General features: G+C 37.5%; 1 protein-coding gene and 1 long non-coding RNA gene across 2 annotated transcripts; both read left to right on the forward strand.

The window, feature by feature from the left end:
- The first annotated feature begins 12,482 nt into the window (after window positions 1-12,482).
- Window positions 12,483-13,705, forward strand: LOC149716554 (uncharacterized). The gene is made up of 4 exons (XM_089844896.1): window positions 12,483-12,703; window positions 12,875-12,951; window positions 13,069-13,248; window positions 13,475-13,705. Exons 1-4 carry the CDS (start codon window positions 12,655-12,657, stop codon window positions 13,703-13,705), a joined length of 537 nt encoding a protein of 178 aa, XP_089701022.1. The 5' UTR covers window positions 12,483-12,654.
- A 1,908-nt stretch (window positions 13,706-15,613) lies between these two features.
- Window positions 15,614-16,036, forward strand: LOC149716555 (uncharacterized). The gene is made up of 2 exons (XR_016369586.1): window positions 15,614-15,839; window positions 15,958-16,036. It is a non-coding gene; the product is annotated as an uncharacterized LOC149716555 (long non-coding RNA).
- The last annotated feature ends 5,687 nt before the right edge of the window (window positions 16,037-21,723 follow it).

A 21,723-nucleotide genomic window follows, 5' to 3' on the forward strand; every position in this document is an offset into this window, starting at 1 on the left:
CATTGTCCATCTCACATGGACACCAGTCACACCACCACCTTCTGGTTTTTGTCCATCCCACATGGACACCAGTCACACCACCATCAACTGATCTTTGTCCATCCCACATGGACACCAGTCTGTACACCTGGCTTCTACTACATCATCATCCTTGAGGTTAAGACATACGCGGCGATCGGCCAGGGTTACGAGAAACGTCTGGCCTCCCTAAGGTGGGGCTTCCACCAAAGGTTCACGCAATTGCGCTGTTCTTAACCATAGCTGCGATTCGAAACCCTTATATACTACCTATTTGAGTAAGGCGAAAAAACAGTCGTATCCTTCAATTCAAACGTCAATATTAGTCAAGTCTCTCAAGAATGTTTAATTGTTCTTTTTTAAAACGATGTAACGTTCAATAAGGCGAATAACTAACGAAGAAAATATTTTATATGAATTATATTTATTTTATTATTTAAGATAACCTTGTTTCTCAAATCAAAATTAATACGGAAAGAGTTCAAAAGCAGTCTATGTTTTTGTCTGTGTGTGTCCGTCCGATGTTACACTAGTTAGCAGTTATTTTTGTTTTGATGTGTAAAGAAATCCTACAGAACCTTAATATTCACTTTTTCCATTATATAAAGTGAATATGTGGAAACAGATTTCGTAATTACGATGCATTTAGTAGTTTTGTAGCTTGAAAGCTCTGTTTCATTTTGATAATCCAAGAACGTTTTTAAATATTTTTATTCTAAATGGCTGTTTTTATATTACTTAAGCTATACTACATCTGTTTATAGTATAAACATTTCTGGTATATTACAAGACGAAGTGAAGTTTTATCTATTAGTAATTCTAGTGAACTAAAGCGTAAATAAATAAGGGCCGATTTATTTGAAATAAAATATGGGTTTTGATTTTCCTTTTTGTTTTGAAGAGATATTAACGGTTCAGAGTGAGCCGAAAGTTAAATATATAATAAGGTGTAGATTTTATAATAGATGAAAGCTTCATGGTGGCAATCAGATCAGTGAATGGTCTGGTCGTAATCGGGTTATAGCTACAAAGAATGTCGCTGAGGTGAAACGGGGGACAGTGTTTACACGGCAATCCAGTTGTGATAGTAGCTTTGATCATAGAGGGTTTACAATTGAGACGTAGACAATTGGGCCTTTACAAACACATAATGGTAATGTCTACGTCACAACTGTATATTCTTCACTTCCTGTTTTTCCCATTAACTGATTTCCATTTGTACAAGACATATCTTTTTTGGATGTAAAATATCGTCTGCTTTAATGTATAGCTTTGAATAATTCAATAATTACACGGCGATCGGCTAGGGTTACGAGGAACGTCTAGCCTTCCAATGTCGAGGCGTCCACAAAGGTTCACGCGAATGCGCTTTATCTTATCACTTGATGAGAATAAGCTGCCTTATAACCCCCAATTTCCAGACAAACGCAAAAGAGGCATACTCTAGGCGTCAAACTTTAATAATAATTAAGGTTCAAATGATATCAGGAAAAACAATTCTTAAAAATAAATAACTAGAAGTGTGATAAGTAACTCACGATAAAAATATTTAATATCAAATAAATTTATTAAATTATATGGGATAAACCTCTCTTAACCGAAACTTCTATAGTCAACGTTTTTATAGGACGAGTAACGAAGATGACGTAAGAAGTCGATGAACTGTACATATTTCACAGTTAATAAAAGACGAGTAATTAAGACTACTTCCCTGTATTACAAATCCAGAAACTCTTTTCAAAGTTAATTTAGAACGAGTGGTGATACCGTTATTTATGAAAAACAAAATAGTAAATTTGATTTGTGATAAATGATAAAATGAAGTTTCAAGTGTGACTCTCTGAAATACGGTAGGGGGTAGAGACGAGTGCTTTATATTTATATCCTTAGTTACTAATAGCGTTTTCCTTTGTGTCCTCTCGGAGCGCTCCCATGGAGGAATAAAACTAGGAGATCCTATTCTTTAAAAACAGTCTTTAACGAAGCTGGAAACTACTACTACCATTTTTATTGCTCCTTGGGAGCGCTCCGCGAGGACACAAAGGAAAACGCTATAAATTCCATGTAGCGAAGTTATTTGTGGATTAATGACAAGCGCAGGTCTTTCATAATACAGGAAATAAAGAACGAAATGTATCATTGTACACAATGCAAAAAAAGGTAAAGCTTATAGCTTAGTACATACCCCCTGATTGTTCTAACTTGTGTTTATTTTAACTTGTGTTTATCTCCTAAAAAGAGCGAAAGATGCCTTCATTCATTGATATTTTCTCAGGAGTAATGTCACTGGAGTGAGAACGAAAATGTCATTAGAAATCTCATTTACTTTATAATAACTCCTTTAATATTGCTCCATAGTGGTGCATTTCTAGCAGACAATAGAAAACCGAATAACTTTAATCGTTTGTGTTTGAATGTAAAAAATTTAGGCCGTTGCTTTTTTTGCCTGTTCCTCGGGCCAAAATCGACTTTCTTTATTAAAAAAATTTCAGTTCCAAGATTGCTTTAGGAAACTGCGCAAACTGTTAGTCAGCGTTAAAAAAGACATTTTGAAGCTATTTGTAGACTTAATATTGAAAGCAAAATTGTTTGATATGTAATAAATATTAGTAAAGCTTCCACTGATGGGTTTATGCTTCTAATTTTTTTGACTAAAACCATCTAGTTGAGGATAACAGTTAGACCAAAAATATAAAAAAAAAATATTTTTTAAACTTAGCGTGACGGCAGGGTTAATACGCCCACCTAGTTGTAAATAGATCTTTTTAATCCGCCGGAGCTATTCTTAATAAGAAATTCTATGCCAGTAGGTTGTCAATAAAACTACTAGGAAATTATTGTTTTTGAACGTTGGAATTATAGTTGTTGAAAGTTGGAAGTACTGTGGATTTAAGTGAGTATTTGACCTTTCGTATATAGAATGGAGGAAGATAATGTCGAGAATAAGGATGAAATGCGAAAGCGTAAAGCGAGGGAAAGGATGAGGGCAAAAAGGTCAGATCCCGAGTTTAAGAAGAGAGAAAATGAAAGGAGAAGAGTTTTAGCAGCTCAGAAAAAAGCTAAGGCTGAAGGTGCAGCTTCTAGTACTTCTAGTCCTAATTTGTTTGTTAGTTCTATTGAGTCGCCTGTTAGCCAAGGTAGTACTATGGTTAATGTATTAGACGGAAGTTCAAGTGAAAGCGCTGTAAGAGTTGGGGTAATTACTACCGACGAAACGATGAATTTAGTTAATAATGAGTCGGTTAGTTCTATAATGGTAGCGAACGATGAACAATTACCTTCTACGTCTCATGGTAATGTGTATCCGTTAGAGAGAATGAGAATTTTGAGACAAAATTAAGAGTATAGAATGAAGGAGGCACGATCTATGGCAAAGAAGCGAGAGAATGAGTCCTATCGTGAAAGGGAAAATCAGGCTGGTGTACTTACCAAGCGAGTGAAAAGGCTTGAGGAATGGTATAGAGCAAGCGAAAGAGTTAAGAACCAATTAAGTAAGGCTAGTAAACGCCAAGATATAGAGTACGTTGAAGCAGAACGTGTTAGAAATCAGTTGGGTATGGTTAGTAAACGCCAAGATTCAGAGTACGTTGAAGCAGAACGTGTAAGAAATCAGATGAATAAGGCTAGTAAACGCCAAGATTTAGATTACGTTGAAGCAGAACGTGTAAGAGATAAGTTGGGTATGGCTAGTAAACGCCAAGATTTAGATTACGTTGAAGCAGAACGTGTAAGAAATCAGATGAATAAGGCTAGTAAACGCCAAGATTTAGATTACGTTGAAGCAGAACGTGTAAGAAATCAGATGAATAAGGCTAGTAAACGCCAAGATTTAGATTACGTTGAAGCAGAACGTGTAAGAAATCAGATGAATAAGGCTAGTAAACGCCAAGATTTAGATTACGTTGAAGCAGAACGTGTAAGAAATCAGATGAATAAGGCTAGTAAACGCCAAGATTTAGATTACGTTGAAGCAGAACGTGTAAGAAATCAGATGAATAAGGCTAGTAAACGCCAAGATTTAGATTACGTTGAAGCAGAACGTGTAAAGCTAGATTCCCACTCGACCGAAAAAACCCGGCGAAAATCACACAGCCAACGGTAGAAATTTTAACTTACGCCGGCGTCCGGCGGTAGACCGTTCACACTACGACTGAATTTTCAGTTTGGTGGTAGATATTTTTGGGTCACGTGACAGATTTGAGTTGTTTCCACAACATCTATTTCACACTCTGAATTGGTATCTTTGTCCCCTAGTCGCTTAGATCGTAAAATAAGGGATATTTTCTAACCTCCTCAGTAAAGTCTTAATTCCTTATTAACATCTTATCTCTTTTTACTTTCGTAAGTTTAATTTTTCTATCTTGATGGTATGTTTCCAATAAGCCTTGGTCAACCACAAAGAAAATGGCGGCTATCAATCGATCTCGCGTGTGCGTGCGCTCTTTAAATTTATGACGTTGTCAGTGGGATAATTTCATTGGCTGAGACACCGGCGTAACGCCGAACACGACCGAAAAAATAGAACACAACTTACGCCCGACAGAACGGTAATTCCGTCGGGCTCGGCGTAAAGATTTTTCGGTCGAACCCCTTTCTGCCGGGTTTCCGTCGTGTTTTCCGTCGAGTGGGAATCTAGCTTAAGAAATCAGATGAATAAGGCTAGTAAACGCCAAGATTTAGATTACGTTGAAGCAGAACGTGTAAGAAATCAGATGAATAAGGCTAGTAAACGCCAAGATTTAGATTACGTTGAAGCAGAACGTGTAAGAAATCAGATGAATAAGGCTAGTAAACGCCAAGATTTAGATTACGTTGAAGCAGAACGTGTAAGAAATCAGATGAATAAGGCTAGTAAACGCCAAGATTTAGATTACGTTGAAGCAGAACGTGTAAGAAATCAGATGAATAAGGCTAGTAAACGCCAAGATTTAGATTACGTTGAAGCAGAACGTGTAAGAAATCAGATGAATAAGGCTAGTAAACGCCAAGATTTAGATTACGTTGAAGCAGAACGTGTAAGAAATCAGATGAATAAGGCTAGTAAACGCCAAGATTTAGAGTATAGAAACACTGAAGCAGCTAAAAATCAGTCGGCTAAGGCTGAAAGTCGTGCAAATGCCGAGTTTAGGAACTCTGAACGTTCGAGAAACAGATTGTCTGTGGCAGAAAGGAGGGCAAATCCTTCCGTTATAGAGCAGACGTATTTTGATACCATAAAAGAAGGTCCAACGTGGCCATGTGAAGGATGTTCAAATCTTTTTTTTAAAGCATCTGGTAGCTTAATTAAGTCTGCGGTGTTTTTGGCTGTCCCTGGTATTCACCGTCGTGAGCTAAGTGATAGAGTATTTTTATGCAGTGCTTGTAATAAAGCTGTAAAGAAAAACGAAATCCCCAAGTTTTCCAGGGAAAATGGTTTTGAGTTTCCTGAAATTCCGGTAGAACTAGTTAATTTGTCAAATTTAGAGGAAAGAATGATTTCACCACGAATACCTTTTATGCAAATAAGAAGGTTAGGCTGTGATCAACAAAGAGGAATTAAAGGAAACGTGGTCAATGTTCCTGTTAATGTCGAGTCTACCGTTTCAGTGTTAACAAGGTTACCACGTGAGACAGATACTATTCAAATTGAGTTCATGAGAAGAATGCGATATAACACACCCTATATGTATGAAACTGTTAGGCCAAAAACAATGCACGAAGCTCTTAAGGTTTTGGTGAAAACACCGTTGTATATTAAGCATAGGATAACCGTTAGGAGCGATATATTAGATCCAATTCCAGAAGAACTTGAATTTATTGTTGACGAAAATGACCGTCAGTTAAATCATGGTGATGCTTTAAGTGAAAACCCACAAGGGTCAATGAATGTAGAGAATGAGAATGATAGCGATGAAATTTGGAATGAACCGAACGAAGTTAATTCATTCCCAGTTGGGAATCAAGACACGTTGTTAGTGTCATTGTCTGATTTCCTACCCACTAATACCATGCATGTTAAGTTTGCTCCTGGTGAAGGTCAAACGCCAATGTCTTTACTCTATGACAAGGACGCGGAGGAATTGTCATTCCCCAGTATTTATGTTGGTCAGAAGAGAGATCTTAAGGTTAAAGGTAGTTTTGGGGACATTGCTAAGTGGGAGCTTCGTAATATTTATAGGCGTTGTGCTAAAAATCCGTCTAAATTGTTTTACACTTTTGTTAAGTTGGAAACTATGAAAGTTAGAGATTCCATACAAGTTTGTATGAGAAAAACCAAGAGAAAAGATGGCTCAAACTACACTGCTGGGTTTTTATCGTCTGCTGGTGCACTCGATTCAATTGTTAAGCAGGATGATGGTTTTAGAGTATTAGAAAATTTGCAGTCCTCGCCTTCATATTGGCAGCATAGGCAGAAAGAGTTGATGGCTATGATTAGGCAGCTTGGTACGGCTACCTTTTTTATAACGTTTTCAGCTGCGGAAGGCAAATGGCCTGAGCTTTTGAACATACTGAGGGTGACTTCGGGTCAGGATCGCTTAGCGAATGACGATATTAGCAATTTAAGTTTTTCGGAAAAGGCAAAGTTGATTCAGGATGATCCTGTTACTTGTGCTAGATATTTTGACCACCGTTTTCGGGCTCTTCTTAAAGCTCTGCATAAGCTAGGCCGTCTTGGTGTTATTGAAGATTATTACTTCAGAGTTGAAATACAGCAAAGAGGCTCTCCTCATCAACATGGGTTGATATGGATTAAAGATGCGCCTAAGCTTAAAGATGACTTGTCAAATGTTAAAGAGGTAGAGGAATATATTGATAAAGTTATTTCTTGCGCTGGGAAATTGAACGATGATAATGGGGATTTGTTAACGTCATTGCAAATGCATAAACACACGACAACGTGTAGGAAGAAGGTTAATAATAGTTCAGTTTGTCGTTTTGGAATTCCATTTCCTCCCATGCCTAGAACTATTATTTATGATCCAAGTTTAAGAGAACCGGGTACTCTTGACGAAGAACTTAAGTGTAAGAACAATTCCAGTAAATTGCGTGAGCTTTTTCAATCAAAAGAAAAAGAATTATGGGTAGATAGTTTTGAGGAGTTGTTGAAAAAGTTGCGTTTAACTGAAGATGAATATATTAAAGCCATTACGTATGACCTCAAAAGGAAAGTGGTTTTATTGAAAAGACACCCCAAAGATACTAGGGTTAATCCGTACAACCCGTGCACTCTGCGCCTTTGGCAAGCGAATATGGACATTCAGTTTGTACTTGATCCTTACGCTCTGGTTATGTATATCGTGTCTTATATAGGGAAATCTCAGCGTGGTATGTCAATGCTTCTGCGTGAAGCCGCTAAACGAGCGCAGTCAGATAAATGCACGGTGAAGCAAAAGTTGAAGGTGATTGCTAATCAGTTTTTGAACGCGCACGAGGTAAGCGCGCAGGAAGCGGCTTATAGTGCTTTACAAATTCCAGTCTCCAGGTGTAGTCGGGCTTGCATTTATGTTAATACAAATGTGCCCGAAAATCGTGTTCATATTCTCAAAAGCAAAGTTGAGCTTGAACAATTGTCCAAAGATAGTATGGATGTTTTCGCTTCTGGAATGTTAGACCATTATGTTCAAAGGCCAGATGATTTAGAGGCAGTAACGTTAGCTCAATTTGCGGCATGGTATGAATTTTCCAAAAGTCGTAGAGTTTCGAAAATTCAAAGTCATATTGATGACGGTGAGAACGATGAAGTTCAGTGTGGTAAATGGTTAAAACTGAAGAATGATTCAGGATTCATTAGAAAACGTGGTCATTCTAAAATTATACGGTATCGTAGATTCAATTTAGTGAAAGATCCCGAGCAGTTTTATCGTTAACAAGTCATGTTATTCTCGCCTTGGCGTGATGAGAGTAGAGATATTTTGACAAAGGATGTAAAATCTGAGTATGAGCTTAGACTTGAGATGATAACGGAATCTAGAAAAGAATTTCATAATGAAATTGACGAAGTAGCTATTGAACAGGCTGTGAGAGATTTCGAAAGTGAAGCGATTGAAGCTGATCTTACTAATATCCAACCTGAATTGGAACATCAAAATGAAATAGATAGGTCTTTAATTGTTGAAGATTCTGAATTTCTAATTAATACAGTGGAAGAGGCAATAGGAAATATTAACAGAGATATTCTTGATGGTAATGCGGAAAAAACTGTTGCTCCATCAGTCACGTTAGTTAATGATTCAGAATACAACGCCCTTGTTAGAAAACTGAATTTGAAACAGAAAGAAATATTTTATGAAGTTCTGCACCATTTAAAGTGCAAAGAAACGCCTTTACGGCTATTTGTTACAGGAGGCGCTGGTGTTGGAAAAAGCGTTTTGATAAGTGCCATATTTGAATCTGTTACTAGATTTTACAATAAGCAACCAGGGTCTAATCCCTCGGAGGTTAAAGTTCTGCGATGCGCACCTACGGGCAAGGCTGCCTTTAATATAGGTGGGGCGACTTTGCATAGTACCTTTTGTCTACCCGTTAGTCAATTTGCCGGAAACATTTCCAGATTAGAAAGTGAAACTCTTCACAATTGTAGGTTGATGTATGGTCAAGTGAAATTGTTAATTATTGACGAAATATCAATGGTTGGTGCGAAGGTTTTTAACCGAGTTAACTCGAGAATGCAAGAGATAATGGGTTGCCCAGATTATTTTGGTGGTGTCTCTGTACTTTTAGTTGGAGATTTTAACCAACTTAGACCCGTCCGGGATCATTTCGCTTTTCAAAGTCAAAGTGATAGTGACAATCCATATGCTTCTTTAATTGGTAACCCAATATGGGAGGAATTCCAATTTAGTGAGCTTGAAGAAATTATGAGGCAAAAAGATGATAAGAGGTTTGCGGAAGCTTTGAATAGAATGGCTGTGGGAACTATGAATCAGGATGATATTGACTTATTCGTAAGTTTGGAAGTAAACAGAGAGCGTGTACCGCCAAAAGAAGCGATACATCTTTTCCCTACTAACGTTGAAGTCAACCAATTTAACCAAGAGACTCTATTAAAAATGAGTACGGAAAAGTCTGTTTCGATTTCAGTAGATGTTGTAAATGGTGATCTTAGTAGCGAAGTTAAAAGTAACATTCTTTCCCAAGTTCAAACGTTAGCAACGCCTGATACGTATGGTCTTCCCAAAGAACTAACACTCGCTTGTGGTGCGAGATATATGATGACTAACAATGTCGATACGTCTGATGGACTTACGAATGGTGCGACAGGCTGGTTAAGAAAGATAGAGTACGGTAAAAATAGGCTCGGGGAACAAATTCCGTTCAGGGTTTGGATTGAGTTTGCTGATGCTAATGTTGGGTAGTGTTTGAGACAAAAGTGTCTTGGATTGTACGAGCAGAATAACTATAACAGGACTTGGACTCCTGTCGAGAAGGTTATTAAGGCATTTAGTAGAAAATGGAGGCAAAATAATGTTTCAGTCTCTAGGAGACAGTTTCCTTTAGTAATTTCGGAGGCTATTACGATACACAAGAGTCAAGGCGATACATACTCGTCTGTAGTAGTGCATTGTAATCCAAGAAAAAAATTAGAGAGAACTCATTTATATGTTGCTTGCAGTAGGGCGAGAAACGCCTCCGGTTTGTATATTGAGGGTAAATTTCAAGTTCCAAATGCGCCTAAAAACAATCAAGTAGAATTGGAACTTCGAAGATTACGAGATACAAAGAATATTGTATTACCGTTTTTGAACGAAAAGGTGTACATTTATGTTCATAATGTGCAATCCTTAAACGCACATTTGGAAGATATCTTAGCAGACACTGTAATAAAAAATGCCCAGTTATTATGCTTTGTTGAAACGTGGAAGAAAGATACCGATGAGTTTAGTGTGCCATCCTTTAGGGAAGTGGGTGGTATTTATCTGCCAAGAACCGCACGTAGAATTGCGTTTGGTTCTTCCATTTATTTAAAAGATACACCCGAAAATGTAGTTAACGATTTGAATATTAGGGTTTTGCGAACCGATAGACCTTTCAGAAATTCGCATGTGGAACGTTGTTGGTTGGATGTTTCCATTGAAAATGAACCGATGACTGTTGTTTTGTTGTACAAATCGCCCGGAGCGAGTTTGAGATCAGTTTTTGAGGATTTTAATCCGTTATTCGATATTAGATATGATGCCTCTGTTCCAACAGTTGTTGTGGGAGATTTCAACATAAACTTTTTAAAAAGTAAAACCGCACTGAAGATGTTCTTTGATTCCTTTGATATGACTCTCATGCCTGGTCTTGAAGATAAAGTTTCAACTGACTATCATTGCCAGTTAGATTTAGCGTTCGGAAACAAGCTTTTCCGAGACAGATATGAAGTCTGTTATAGAGAAACGTACTATTCGTATCATAAAGGTATATGCTTTTTAAAAAAGTAATATTGGCTCGACGACCACTTCCCGCAGTCATGACATTGGCTCGACCACCACTTCCCGCAGTCTTAATGATGGCTCGACGACCACTTCCGGTAGTCATAATATTGGCTCGAGGACCACTTCCGTCGAAGTATTACGGATTGGATTCAAAAGAGTTCCTAAATTCTTATTTTGTTATTCTAATTGTTGGTTGTTTTATTTAATGTACCTTATGCTTTTTGGGGGTTGCACACAAACCGACTTGGCTTAGCGACCCGCTCCCTTGGTTCGAAATAAATAAGTAAAAATAAATAAATAAATTAATCATAATATTGGCTCGAGGACCCCTTACCGTAGTCATAATGTTGGCTCTAGGACCACTTCCCGTAGTCATAATGTTGGCTCTAGGACCACTTCCCGTAGTCATAATGTTGGTTCGAAATAAATAAGTAAAAATAAATAAATAAATTAATCATAATATTGGCTCGAGGACCCCTTACCGTAGTCATAATGTTGGCTCTAGGACCACTTCCCGTAGTCATAATGTTGGCTCTAGGACCACTTCCCGTAGTCATAATGTTGGCTCTAGGAACACTTCCCGTAGTCATAGTGTTGGCTCTAGGACCACTTCCCGTAGTCATAATGTTGGCTCTAGGACCACTTCCCGTAGTCATAGTGTTGGCTCTAGGACCACTTCCCGTAGTCATAATGTTGGCTCTAGGACCACTTCCGGTAGTCATAATATTGGCTCTAGGACCACTTCCGGTAGTCATAATATTGGCTCGACGACCACTTCCGGTAGTCATAATATTGGCTCGACGACCACTTCCGGTAGTCATAATATTGGCTCGACGACCACTTCCGGTAGTCATAATATTGGCTCTAGGACCACTTCCGGTAGTCATAATATTGGCTCGACGACCACTTCCGGTAGTCATAATATTGGCTCGACGACCACTTCCGGTAGTCATAATATTGGCTCGACGACCACTTCCGGTAGTCATAATATTGGCTCGACGACCACTTCCGGTAGTCATAATATTGGCTCGACGACCACTTCCGGTAGTCATACTATTGGCTCGACGACCACTTCCGGTAGTCATAATATTGGCTCGACGACCACTTCCGGTAGTCATAATATTGGCTCGACGACCACTTCTGGTAGTCATAATATTGGCTCGACGACCACTTCCGGTAGTCATAATATTGGCTCGACGACCACATCCGGTAGTCATAATATTGGCTCGACGACCACTTCCCGTAGTCTTAATGATGGCTCGACGACCACTTCTGGTAGTCATAATATTGGCTCGAGGACCCTTACCGTAGTCTTAATGTTGGCTCGACGACCACTTCCCGTAGTCTTAATGATGGCTCGACGAGCACTTCCGGTAGTCATAATATTGGCTCTAGGACCATTTCCGGTAGTCATAATATTGGCTCTAGGACCATTTCCGGTAGTCATAATGTTGGCTTTAGGACCACTTCCCGTAGTCATAATGTTGGTTGGAGGATCACTTCCGGTAGTCATAATATCGGCTCGAGGACCACTTCCGGTAGTCATGTTGGCTCTAGGACCACTTCCCGTAGTCATTATGTTGGCTCTAGGACCACTTTCCGTAGTCATAATGTTGGTTTGATGATAACTTTGATAATAACCCTGTACGGATGCAATTTTAAATGATGATATATTTACTATAGTCGTGGTCGTGAGAAGATGGCAAAACGATTCTATCTTAGGGGTTGAAAATCGGTTCTATTGACCTTTTGTAGGAAAAGCATTCTAATAGTAAATGAGATTTGCTTTAAATCATTATTCTGGAACTTTGCCTTCAATTTGTAACATGGTCATTCGACTTTCATTTGTTACGTCAATTTCAGAAGACCATACTCCGGCAATAACTTAAAGAGTTTTATGGATTAATGTTTATCGTGGACGAAGGAATTCCACTGACAAGATCGTTTTTTTATTACTATGTAAAATATAATTATTATATTTAGACATGGTTGGGGTATATTTTTATATCTATATATAAACAGCTAGTTTAAAAGGGTCAAAAGGTAAAAGGTTGATAAATTAAAAAATTAAAAAATAAACACTGCTGTTAAAAACCAAAAGATTTTCTAGTCCCGTAAGAATAGGAACGTCCTTGACACCAAATTTCATATAAAAGCGACGAAGATCATATTAAAGTTCATACAAAAAGTAGAAGTTGCGCAATTGCAGTCGCACGTATTTACGGCTCGGGATATAGTCATGTCGGAGTCAAAGAGTGTTTCGGATATAGAGAAGGAGTTACTTGCAAGTGAGAAGTTATAAAATATGTTTTTCGAGTGGCAGTGAACTTTCTTTTTAAATTAGCATTTGACTTAGCCCTTGTTACATTTATATTTTCTTGCCACTGTAGTAAAGTAAACTGCCCTTCGATCATTTTCGGTTTATTAAATAATTTAACGTTGATTAAATTGTGTCCTAGTTAAAAAGCTTTCTAGAGATACTGCAAGACTTATGTCTGATGACGTTGCGAACTCAAAGGACGATTTCGTCTTAGGGGTAAGTAACTACCTTTGAGCCTCTGACTAATTGCAATTTGTACATGCTGGAGCGACGTGACTAGCTCATCGTCTTATTTGAATGTTTATTTCTCTCATATAAGTTAATGTTTTGCAGAATTCAACAACGGTTGATAGTTCCGCCAGACACTTTGTTCCTGTTATCAATGATAGTATTATTGCTAGTGGAATAATGACCTCCTACACAATGCAAAGAGAAAAATATTTGTTTGAAATGGAAAAAAAGTTCAGTGCGGCCCTCACTTTCGTCCATAAAGCGCAGACATGTCATAATGAGGTATTAAACGGTTATAGTGTACGTGGTAATCATGTGCTATGTGGTGTTATAAGAGGGTTTTTCCTACTATGGCAGATTAAAATTTGAGGGTTTTATGGGGTTCTGTTTCCTTAAGGTATGTTGGTAATCCGTAAGGTTGTCTTAAAGATTATATTACTTTCAAAATGGAAGGGCCTATCTTTAATTTAATTTTTATTTTAACTGGACATTTGCATCCTCTTTTTAGCCACAAGTCGTTGCAAAAGCACTGGAAGATTGTAACAAGCATTTGCATGCTTGCATGGAAGAAATTGAGGAGAAGAGGCGCGATAATATCGCTCGCGATTTTCCCGAAAATATCAGGAACGTCGTTGATACGGTCAATTGGTACAAGGAACCTCGAAGTGGAACCTTTTCTTGGACGAGAAGTTTGAAAACCTTCTTCGAATTAGTTCTTCCGCGTCAACAATTTTGGTAATTTTAGTATTATTTCATTTTATTAGCCAAATATATTATGTTGGAACAGATAAATATTTTATGCTAAGTCGTGTTGGTTTCAAGGTTTCCAAAAATAAAAGTATTTTAATATTAATTTAATAACGTTTTTTATTACACAGAAAATGGAAGGAGAACTAAAAAAAGGACAAAAACAACGTGGCCATCCATATAAACGCGCTTATCGATCAGACATTTAAAAAGTGAAATAATAAAAAAAATATTCAAGCATACTGTGATTTTGACGTATCATTTTGCTCGGCATCTACTGGTAATCGTGGCGTTTTAATTCCAATTAGAAAATTGGTCTCCGTTTTTAGCCTAGGTTGGTTATGTGCTATGAAGAGTTAAAAGTAGTCTATTTATTTACCTACTCGAAGGCCTACCAACCATTGAGACGGACTCTCCGACCCCCTCTTCTTTTTTACCCACTCTACAAAGACCAGGAGAATCTTTTTTTAAGTAGACTTACTCAAAAAGGGGTGAAAGCCGAAACCTATTTTCCAAGAAAATGGGTTTCAGAAGCTCAGTAGATCATTATCATAACCAAGTCAATAAAAAGATCTGCAGAATTGTCATTGGGAGTAGAAGGTAGGGGCAGAAAATGTCGCTTTAAAAACCACGTGATCATGTCAGGGAGGAGGGGGCGGGTTTCCGGCTTAGCGTTACTGGAAGCTAGCTTTAGACCCAAAACGTGCCTGACCTGCTTTAAGAGTAAATGCACCTCTTTTAAAACTGTTATAGGTTATAGCTTCCGCTCCGTTACTTAATTCTCTCTGGTGTTATCGCACCGAGCGTATTTTTCACCGTGATCTATCGTTTTAAAAAAGCGTTCAAATAAATAATATTTTCTCTTGTTTAACCTTTAACCGCTTTGCCGTTCATTTTCGTAAAAAAACCAATATTTCGTCTAATTTCGTGAAAGATTGCCAGTGCGTGGTCGAATTTTATTGCTTCGAGACGCGTTGATGCCGAGTTTATTTGTGATTTGAATTAGTGTTGCGCCTTGACAACGACAGTATTTATAATACCTTGCTTCTTTCAGTCAAATTGTAAGTGCTTGATTATGTTTAATCACTTATTGGTATGGGAATCCCATACATTGATGTATTTATACCCGAGTCTGTCTTAAATGTTTTAAGCTCTAGCTGGTGGAGAAGGGGGATGTTAAAAATAATTAATCAATGGTGACATGATCTAGGTATTTCGCTAATACAGCCCGAGATTTGTGATGCTCGCGCTCACCGTAGTATTAGGCTTACGCATGTAAAATAATTACGGGTCAGTGGGATACTTATTGTTTCTATTGTTGTCAGATCTTACCTTAACCGAATTTAATCTATTTAGAATATCTTAGTTTTCGTAACCATGTAAGATAGATAAATTCATTTCGTATAACGCTTTAGATGGCTCAAAGACCTTCAAAATTTCGTGCTAAATTTAATCCGTGGAATGTACTTCAACGAGTAGCTGGATCGCCTGCTTCATCATGGCCAAAACCAATTTCACGATTATTTTTTAAGACAAAAATAATATATCCAAATCAAATTTCAATGATCTCTGCTTTCGGTTATTTAAACGGCATTCCATCGAATGTGATTGTGGAATGTTTGGAGTACAATAAAGTTGCCGGCATCTACAATAACTTAGAAAAAACTATCAACCTTTTCTACGACTTATGGGAAGGAAGTCCGGATGCTTGTGGCGCAGTTGGGAGCTACTCAGCTCAAAAACAAAAATATTGCTTTCTTAACGGAAACAAGTACTTCTTTATGTCAATATTTCAATCATAAGTCTGTTCCTTACGATTAATGAATTAACTTAAAACTTTTAGAATTTCTCAACGTGATTTGATTGAGAAAGGAACCGTTTTTGGGATTGATTATGTTCCGACAGTTGGAGAGTAAGTGCATGTACATGCAGGAACACATGTCGTGATTGTAACGAACTATTGCCATGTGTAACATATTTAGTGCACCAATGAATACAATAACTGAAATAAGCCTAGTAAGTGATTCATCGGATGAAGTGGATGATGGTAATGATGAGGATCTCTCCCAATGTCTAATCTCTTATGAAATACACGAGTATTTTAAAGACCTCGTGGATGAAATAATGTAAGAACGTCTCTGTGTAATATCGTGTTACTACTAGATATTCAAAAATGGATTATATGTACTTTTAAACGTTCCAAGGCTTAGAAGAGTTCATATAAATACTTGTTTTAAATTTCAGGAATGCAGCTATTACAATGTGCGTCATGAATGAAGACATTTTTATGGAAAACTAATAAGAAATAAAGGAATTGCCCGGACTGAGAGTTATTATTTCGGTTATTCCAACTCCTTTGCGCGAATGTCAAGGGTTATTGATATTTTCCCTAACAAAAAGGGGTTTACGTTATCTCAAATATATGTATGTCTTCGAATATCCATACAATATAGTGAGCAATAATAAGAAAGCGTTGAAAATATCGCTAATATTTGCCAACAAGTCTAATTCTTCAATAATCGTTAATTTATTAATGGAGTTGAGAGTAGGCAAAAATGTATATTAAAGTTGAACCTATTGGGATCTAGATTAATGGCGGATGTTAGTCTCGACGTTTTCATTGGATACTTAAGGTTCTATAATTTTCTCGACTCGGAGAGGTAATATTTTGGTTTTCCCAACTTGTTCGATTTCTTTTTTTAAGAGAGAAACAAGTGTATTTTTTACTTTTTTTATTTATTTATTTTTTTTGATAAAAAACTATTTATTCTTAAATTGCTTCATAATATTCTTTTAAAATGGGTATTAAAGAACACGGTAAACAACAGTTAATATACGTCGAATTTTGAATGAAACTTAGCGCAAGTTTTAGTAGCGCAAGTTTTAGTAGGGTTAAATATGAGGCAATGAGAACCTAAAATAACAACGTTAATTAATCGCAAATTATAATCCAATTGTGTGGATCTCGTGAGATTATGATAAATTCATTAATGTACATCATTAGCTCTCTATCAATGGTTACACACCTACCAATATTTAATAATTTAAATAGATGCTAAACGAAATAACCAAATTTAATCTAGCAATTATTAATAATTGATGCAATTGGTCAAAAATAGGTGGCTCTAACTTACAAGCCCCGGTAGGAAAAATATTAAAATGAACAATTAAATCTGTGTTAAGTAATTGGATCTCGCGAAATTATCCCTTAAATGTAGGATAAATTCAACGAAGTTTTTTACCTTTAATCTACCAAAAAAAGCCGTCGATCTACCTTGTAGATTTCGCCAAGGCCCGCCAAGGCCTAAAGCCATTTCCCGCTTTAACCTAAAATTTTGCCCACACTTGATTTCAAGTCTCGAAAAACCCTTTGAACTCGTAAATCGCGACGGGCAATGCGATTACCATGTTCAAATCGCAAACAATGAGGCTTGAGTTGAAAAAACAAAGCAGCCATACTAAATAAAAATATGAACCGCAGCCAAGGTGCCAGCAAAAAGGTACGGGGAAAAATACTAGAAAACTCCGGCGAATTTGGAGAAAGTTCCGCGAATCTAAGATTGATGAAGGAAAGAGAGTCGGTAAAATGTCCGAATGCTCGATTCGGCCATCTCTTTCGGCTGCCGAATGATTCGGAGAGGTTATCACCGTATGATTAGGATAAGGTTCTTACAGAATACGTTTTATTTTCATTCGGAGAAATTGACTCCGAATGAAAAGATTCGGATCGAAATTCCTCCAAAAGGACCTTGGAGAATAGGGTCCCAGGAGAAGAGGGTGCTGGCGATTCGGTGGCAGGAGAAGAGGGTGTTGGCGATCCGGTGGCAGGAGAAGAGGGTGTTGGCGATCCGGTGGCAGGAGAAGAGGGTGTTGGCGATCCGGTGGCAGGAGAAGAGGGTGCTGGCGATCCCCTGGCAGGCGTGGAGGCTGTTGAGTCGAAATGAAGAGAGTGAAGTTCGCAACAGAAAATTTTGGTATTTATAGGTTGTTTATACAAAGGTTTCCTGTTCCCGTCCCATGAGGGGCTACTACTTGCGGTAAAAGGAACGTTCATACATATTTGTCCTCGACCAATGAGAGGGCTACTATTTGCGGTAAAAGGAACACTAATACATACTTTTCCTTCACCAATAAGAGGTTTACTATACCAAAGCTATTGTAATTGAACTTTTAGGGTCAAAAGTGAGACCATGTCGCTTATTTTGTATACATAGTTCAAATCTGTTTAGATTGACGTGGCTCTTTCTACCGCCAATTTTTCTATTGCCAACCCAGATGAAATATTTCCTACCAATTGTTGCTAGTTCTGGGAATGGTATTTCTCTGTCCCCCCAATAGCCTACGACAAATTTTTTGATTTGTAGTGATTCTTTTGTGAACACTATGCGCTCATGCAAATATTCATCGAAGCTTTTTCTTGAAGATGAAATTGAGAACATTTGTCGTGGGCTTTCCAAGCCGTGAAATAGGGAGCAGCTTGTTTCCTCCAACTAGTTTCCCGAATTCGTTTTATCTTGAAAAATGTTTATCTAGAGCATCAAGATAAATTCTTCGGCTTAATCCTCATTTACTGTGCGAAAATCTGGATATTCATTCCTCCGTACTAGTAAATTGTAGCCTGTGACCATTTCATTGATTATAAGCCAATTGCCATTGAACATTAACATATGACCATATGGCTTCGCAACTTTCTCACCTTTAAAGATGAATGTTTTCGTCTCGGATGAAATAGAGCCTTTACCATAAACCTTTCTTCTCTCATAAGATTCGAAAACCTATCTATCATAGTTTTTGAAAGATTTGTCCGAAAGGTTCCAAACCAAATAGATTTAATTTTTCTTAGATTGTTGATAAATTCCATTAGCAAGAAAATAACTTTAGAGACAGTTCGGTCTTCTGGCTTTACTGTCATTCTGAACGCCTTCCACAGCTCACTTAGATGTTTCAGTTTCTCAATATCATCTTCCTCTGGCAGAGGAATGTCACTTTTAGCCAATATGAAAATTGACCTCAGTGATTCTATAACGTCTCCTTTCTGAAAAATCAACGGTAATGCATATTATTTCGGTGAATGACCTTTGTATCCAGGGTTGCAGGACCGAAGTAGAGTGAATTGTATAGTCGATTTTGACACAATGTTTCAAGGTATTTCACCCTAATGAGTGTTCTATGGATGACTACTTAAATGTCATTATCTTTTATACTTCTAAATGATATTTAAGGGGTCATGCGTAAAACTCGACCAAACATTGCTTCGGTCCAGCCACCCTTTCTGGACCACCTTGTAAAAACGTTCAAACTGCAAACTAATTTCAGATTTTTGTGAACCAAAAGACCTTTAATATGTAAAATTTCGATGCAATTGCAAACTCTACAAAACAGAATTTAAGAAAAGGGGCGACATTTCTTCGATTTCTTTCAATCAACTCCATCAGGAGCATTGATGACAAACTTGTAGGCCCATTTTTCTGAAATTTGAAAGAATTTCATCCATGATTTAACCTTTTCTAAAATTTAAACCGCATCCACCGATCATACAATTTTTTATCAAAAGGCTCTAAAAACCCCTGACGGTAGCCAAGGTGAAACAGTCGAACAGCCCCTTCAAGGATAGGTGCCATAGAAGTGAAACACTTTTACAGGCATTTTGAAGTTTTCACCTATTTAAGCTATTATTTACGCAATAAAAGCTATGTTCAAAAATCTAGTCTCCTAAGATAATTAATATTAATCAACATAATTTTAACCGACATACCATCAGAGATAATATAACTACCATAAATTGAACTATTTGAAAATATAATATGTCAACACTTCCTAACCTATAAGCCAGCCTCTTGTAAGAGGTTTTCTACGAAATTCTTAGATTCATTTAAAGGACTTCACAGTGAAACATTGAAATACCTCGGTGACATAGACTTGAATATTTTGAAGCATGGTCAAACGTTTTATTGTAAATTGTCTTCGTCACCGATAAAACCAAGAATTGCTGTTTTTATACACAATTTATTGTCAATTGAAGTACTTGTCAATTAAGTAATTCCACCCCACCGAAAAAGTGTTTTTGAATCCAGACTATAAATTAAGTTGACATACATATTTTGGATTAATATCCAGACATACAATTTATGGCATAAAATCTTTCATGGGTTTATGGAATCAATGTTCTGATTCCGAAGACGAGCACATGCGGCCCTCTTGGCCTCCCTTTTCCTCAACTTTCATTGGGCATGTAGGCCTAGTAAAGTCACTTTATCCCAAAAGCAGAAGGAAACCGGAAAAAAATTTAAACCAAGTTAAAATTTCACGTTATGTGGTCTCCCACACTCTTTTATTGGAAAAATGGATGACAAAATCCAGAAAACGTTTAATAACTCTGGTTCAACTTAACCGATTCACTCGTATTTAATCTTCAATTGTAGATTACCTACACACATAATTCATCTCAAGACATTTTGACCTACAACTAACCAGAAGTTCACAATCTGACACAGAAGATAAGCCTCAATAAAAATGGGGATTTTATGATTTTTTTTGAGTACATTTTCAAAATAAAGGATATAGTTCCCATTTTTGGCTATTTTTTCATGACCGGAGCTATAGTGTATAGTTCGGGAGTGGGTAAAACAGCCTATGTACCATGTTCTAACATATACCATTGTTCGCCGACACTGTAAATACTGCGAAAGTTGAGTTAACGCGTGTGAAACACGGTTGACATAACAAATGTATAATTTAAATAAAGATTATAGAATTGAGCTCCTGAATATGGATCTAACTTGTATGTAAGGAAAGACTTGGAAACAGCCTTGTCCAGAGTGGAGCGGATATATGCAAACAGCATCGCCTACTGATACTGATTTTGATGTAAGCAGAATCTCGATTTTGCCATTTGTAAATCTAAATCCCACCGAACTTTCTGCTATCTACACTTCACTGACATACGTCCTCGATCTAGGTGATCCATGTAATCAAAAATCGTGTGTCGTAACATTTGGTCAGCCACTTTACCTCAAGTTTCTGAAATGGTCTTAGGTTTACCAGAATTGTTGTCTTCTGTTATAGTAAGGCATGGAGGATTTCATACGCTTATGTCATTCATTGGAGCTGTAGGATACATAATAGATTTCAGTGGATTATCTGAATCATAGGATGATGCGGGGAATTAGAGTTAAGGGCCTCATAGCCTAGTTTAAAAACCTCGCTACAAAATGACTTGCTAAGTTAGCACTTAAATAATATTAATATCCGTGAGGAAATAATGAGCCGTTTGGGGATACGTTTAAAAAGTCTTTGTACATTTTATTGAATCGAAAAATATAACAAGTGCTCTCTATCTTTCGCTCCTACACACGAGGTGGTTTTATGGGTTTTGGAAACTTTGCGTAGAAAGTTTCCATTTCTCTCTTCAACGAAAACACGCTAGGCTTTATAAAACTCCTCTTAATAAAAAGAGGGAAATTCTTAGGTACGCCATTCCATCGTTACAAACCCCTCAACTAGGGTAGAGCATAAAACAATGGCTGAACGAATGGAATGAAGTCTACAGGTACAAACTGGCGAAACGATCAGTACAAAAGTCCACTTTTGATTGCGCGGTTAACCTGGCGAGAAACACCAAAAGGAAAGACCACAATGCTAGGAACCGCGAGTTAACCTTCACAATGCGACCGACTAGAATAGTTTATCGCGCGAGCTCAGCGAATTCAGTTCATAATCACGATATAGCTCTTTCTACGTCTACGAAACCAATTTTTCGACTTGGGCCTTTTAGCTTCCCAATTATTATCGAAGTAGGTTATTTAACTGTCAGGCAAAAAAGACAAATAACTAGAGACGGGGTAATGATGGAATAAGAAGCTTCGCTGGCCAGCGAGTTAAAAGGGAAAAAATTAAAGACGGTGCTAAACACGAGAGAGCAGGAGGGTGGGGGATAGTTGCTGATATCGGACTGTAACAAAATTTACTTCCCAGGAGTACGGAGCGCGTTTAAATGCCGTTCCAGCTCGA

The sequence above is a fragment of the Phalangium opilio genome, unplaced genomic scaffold (assembly GCF_054372755.1).
Source record: "Phalangium opilio isolate 3A_F unplaced genomic scaffold, DU_Popi_V2 ptg000009l_1, whole genome shotgun sequence".
Classification (NCBI taxonomy): Eukaryota; Metazoa; Arthropoda; class Arachnida; order Opiliones; family Phalangiidae; genus Phalangium; species Phalangium opilio.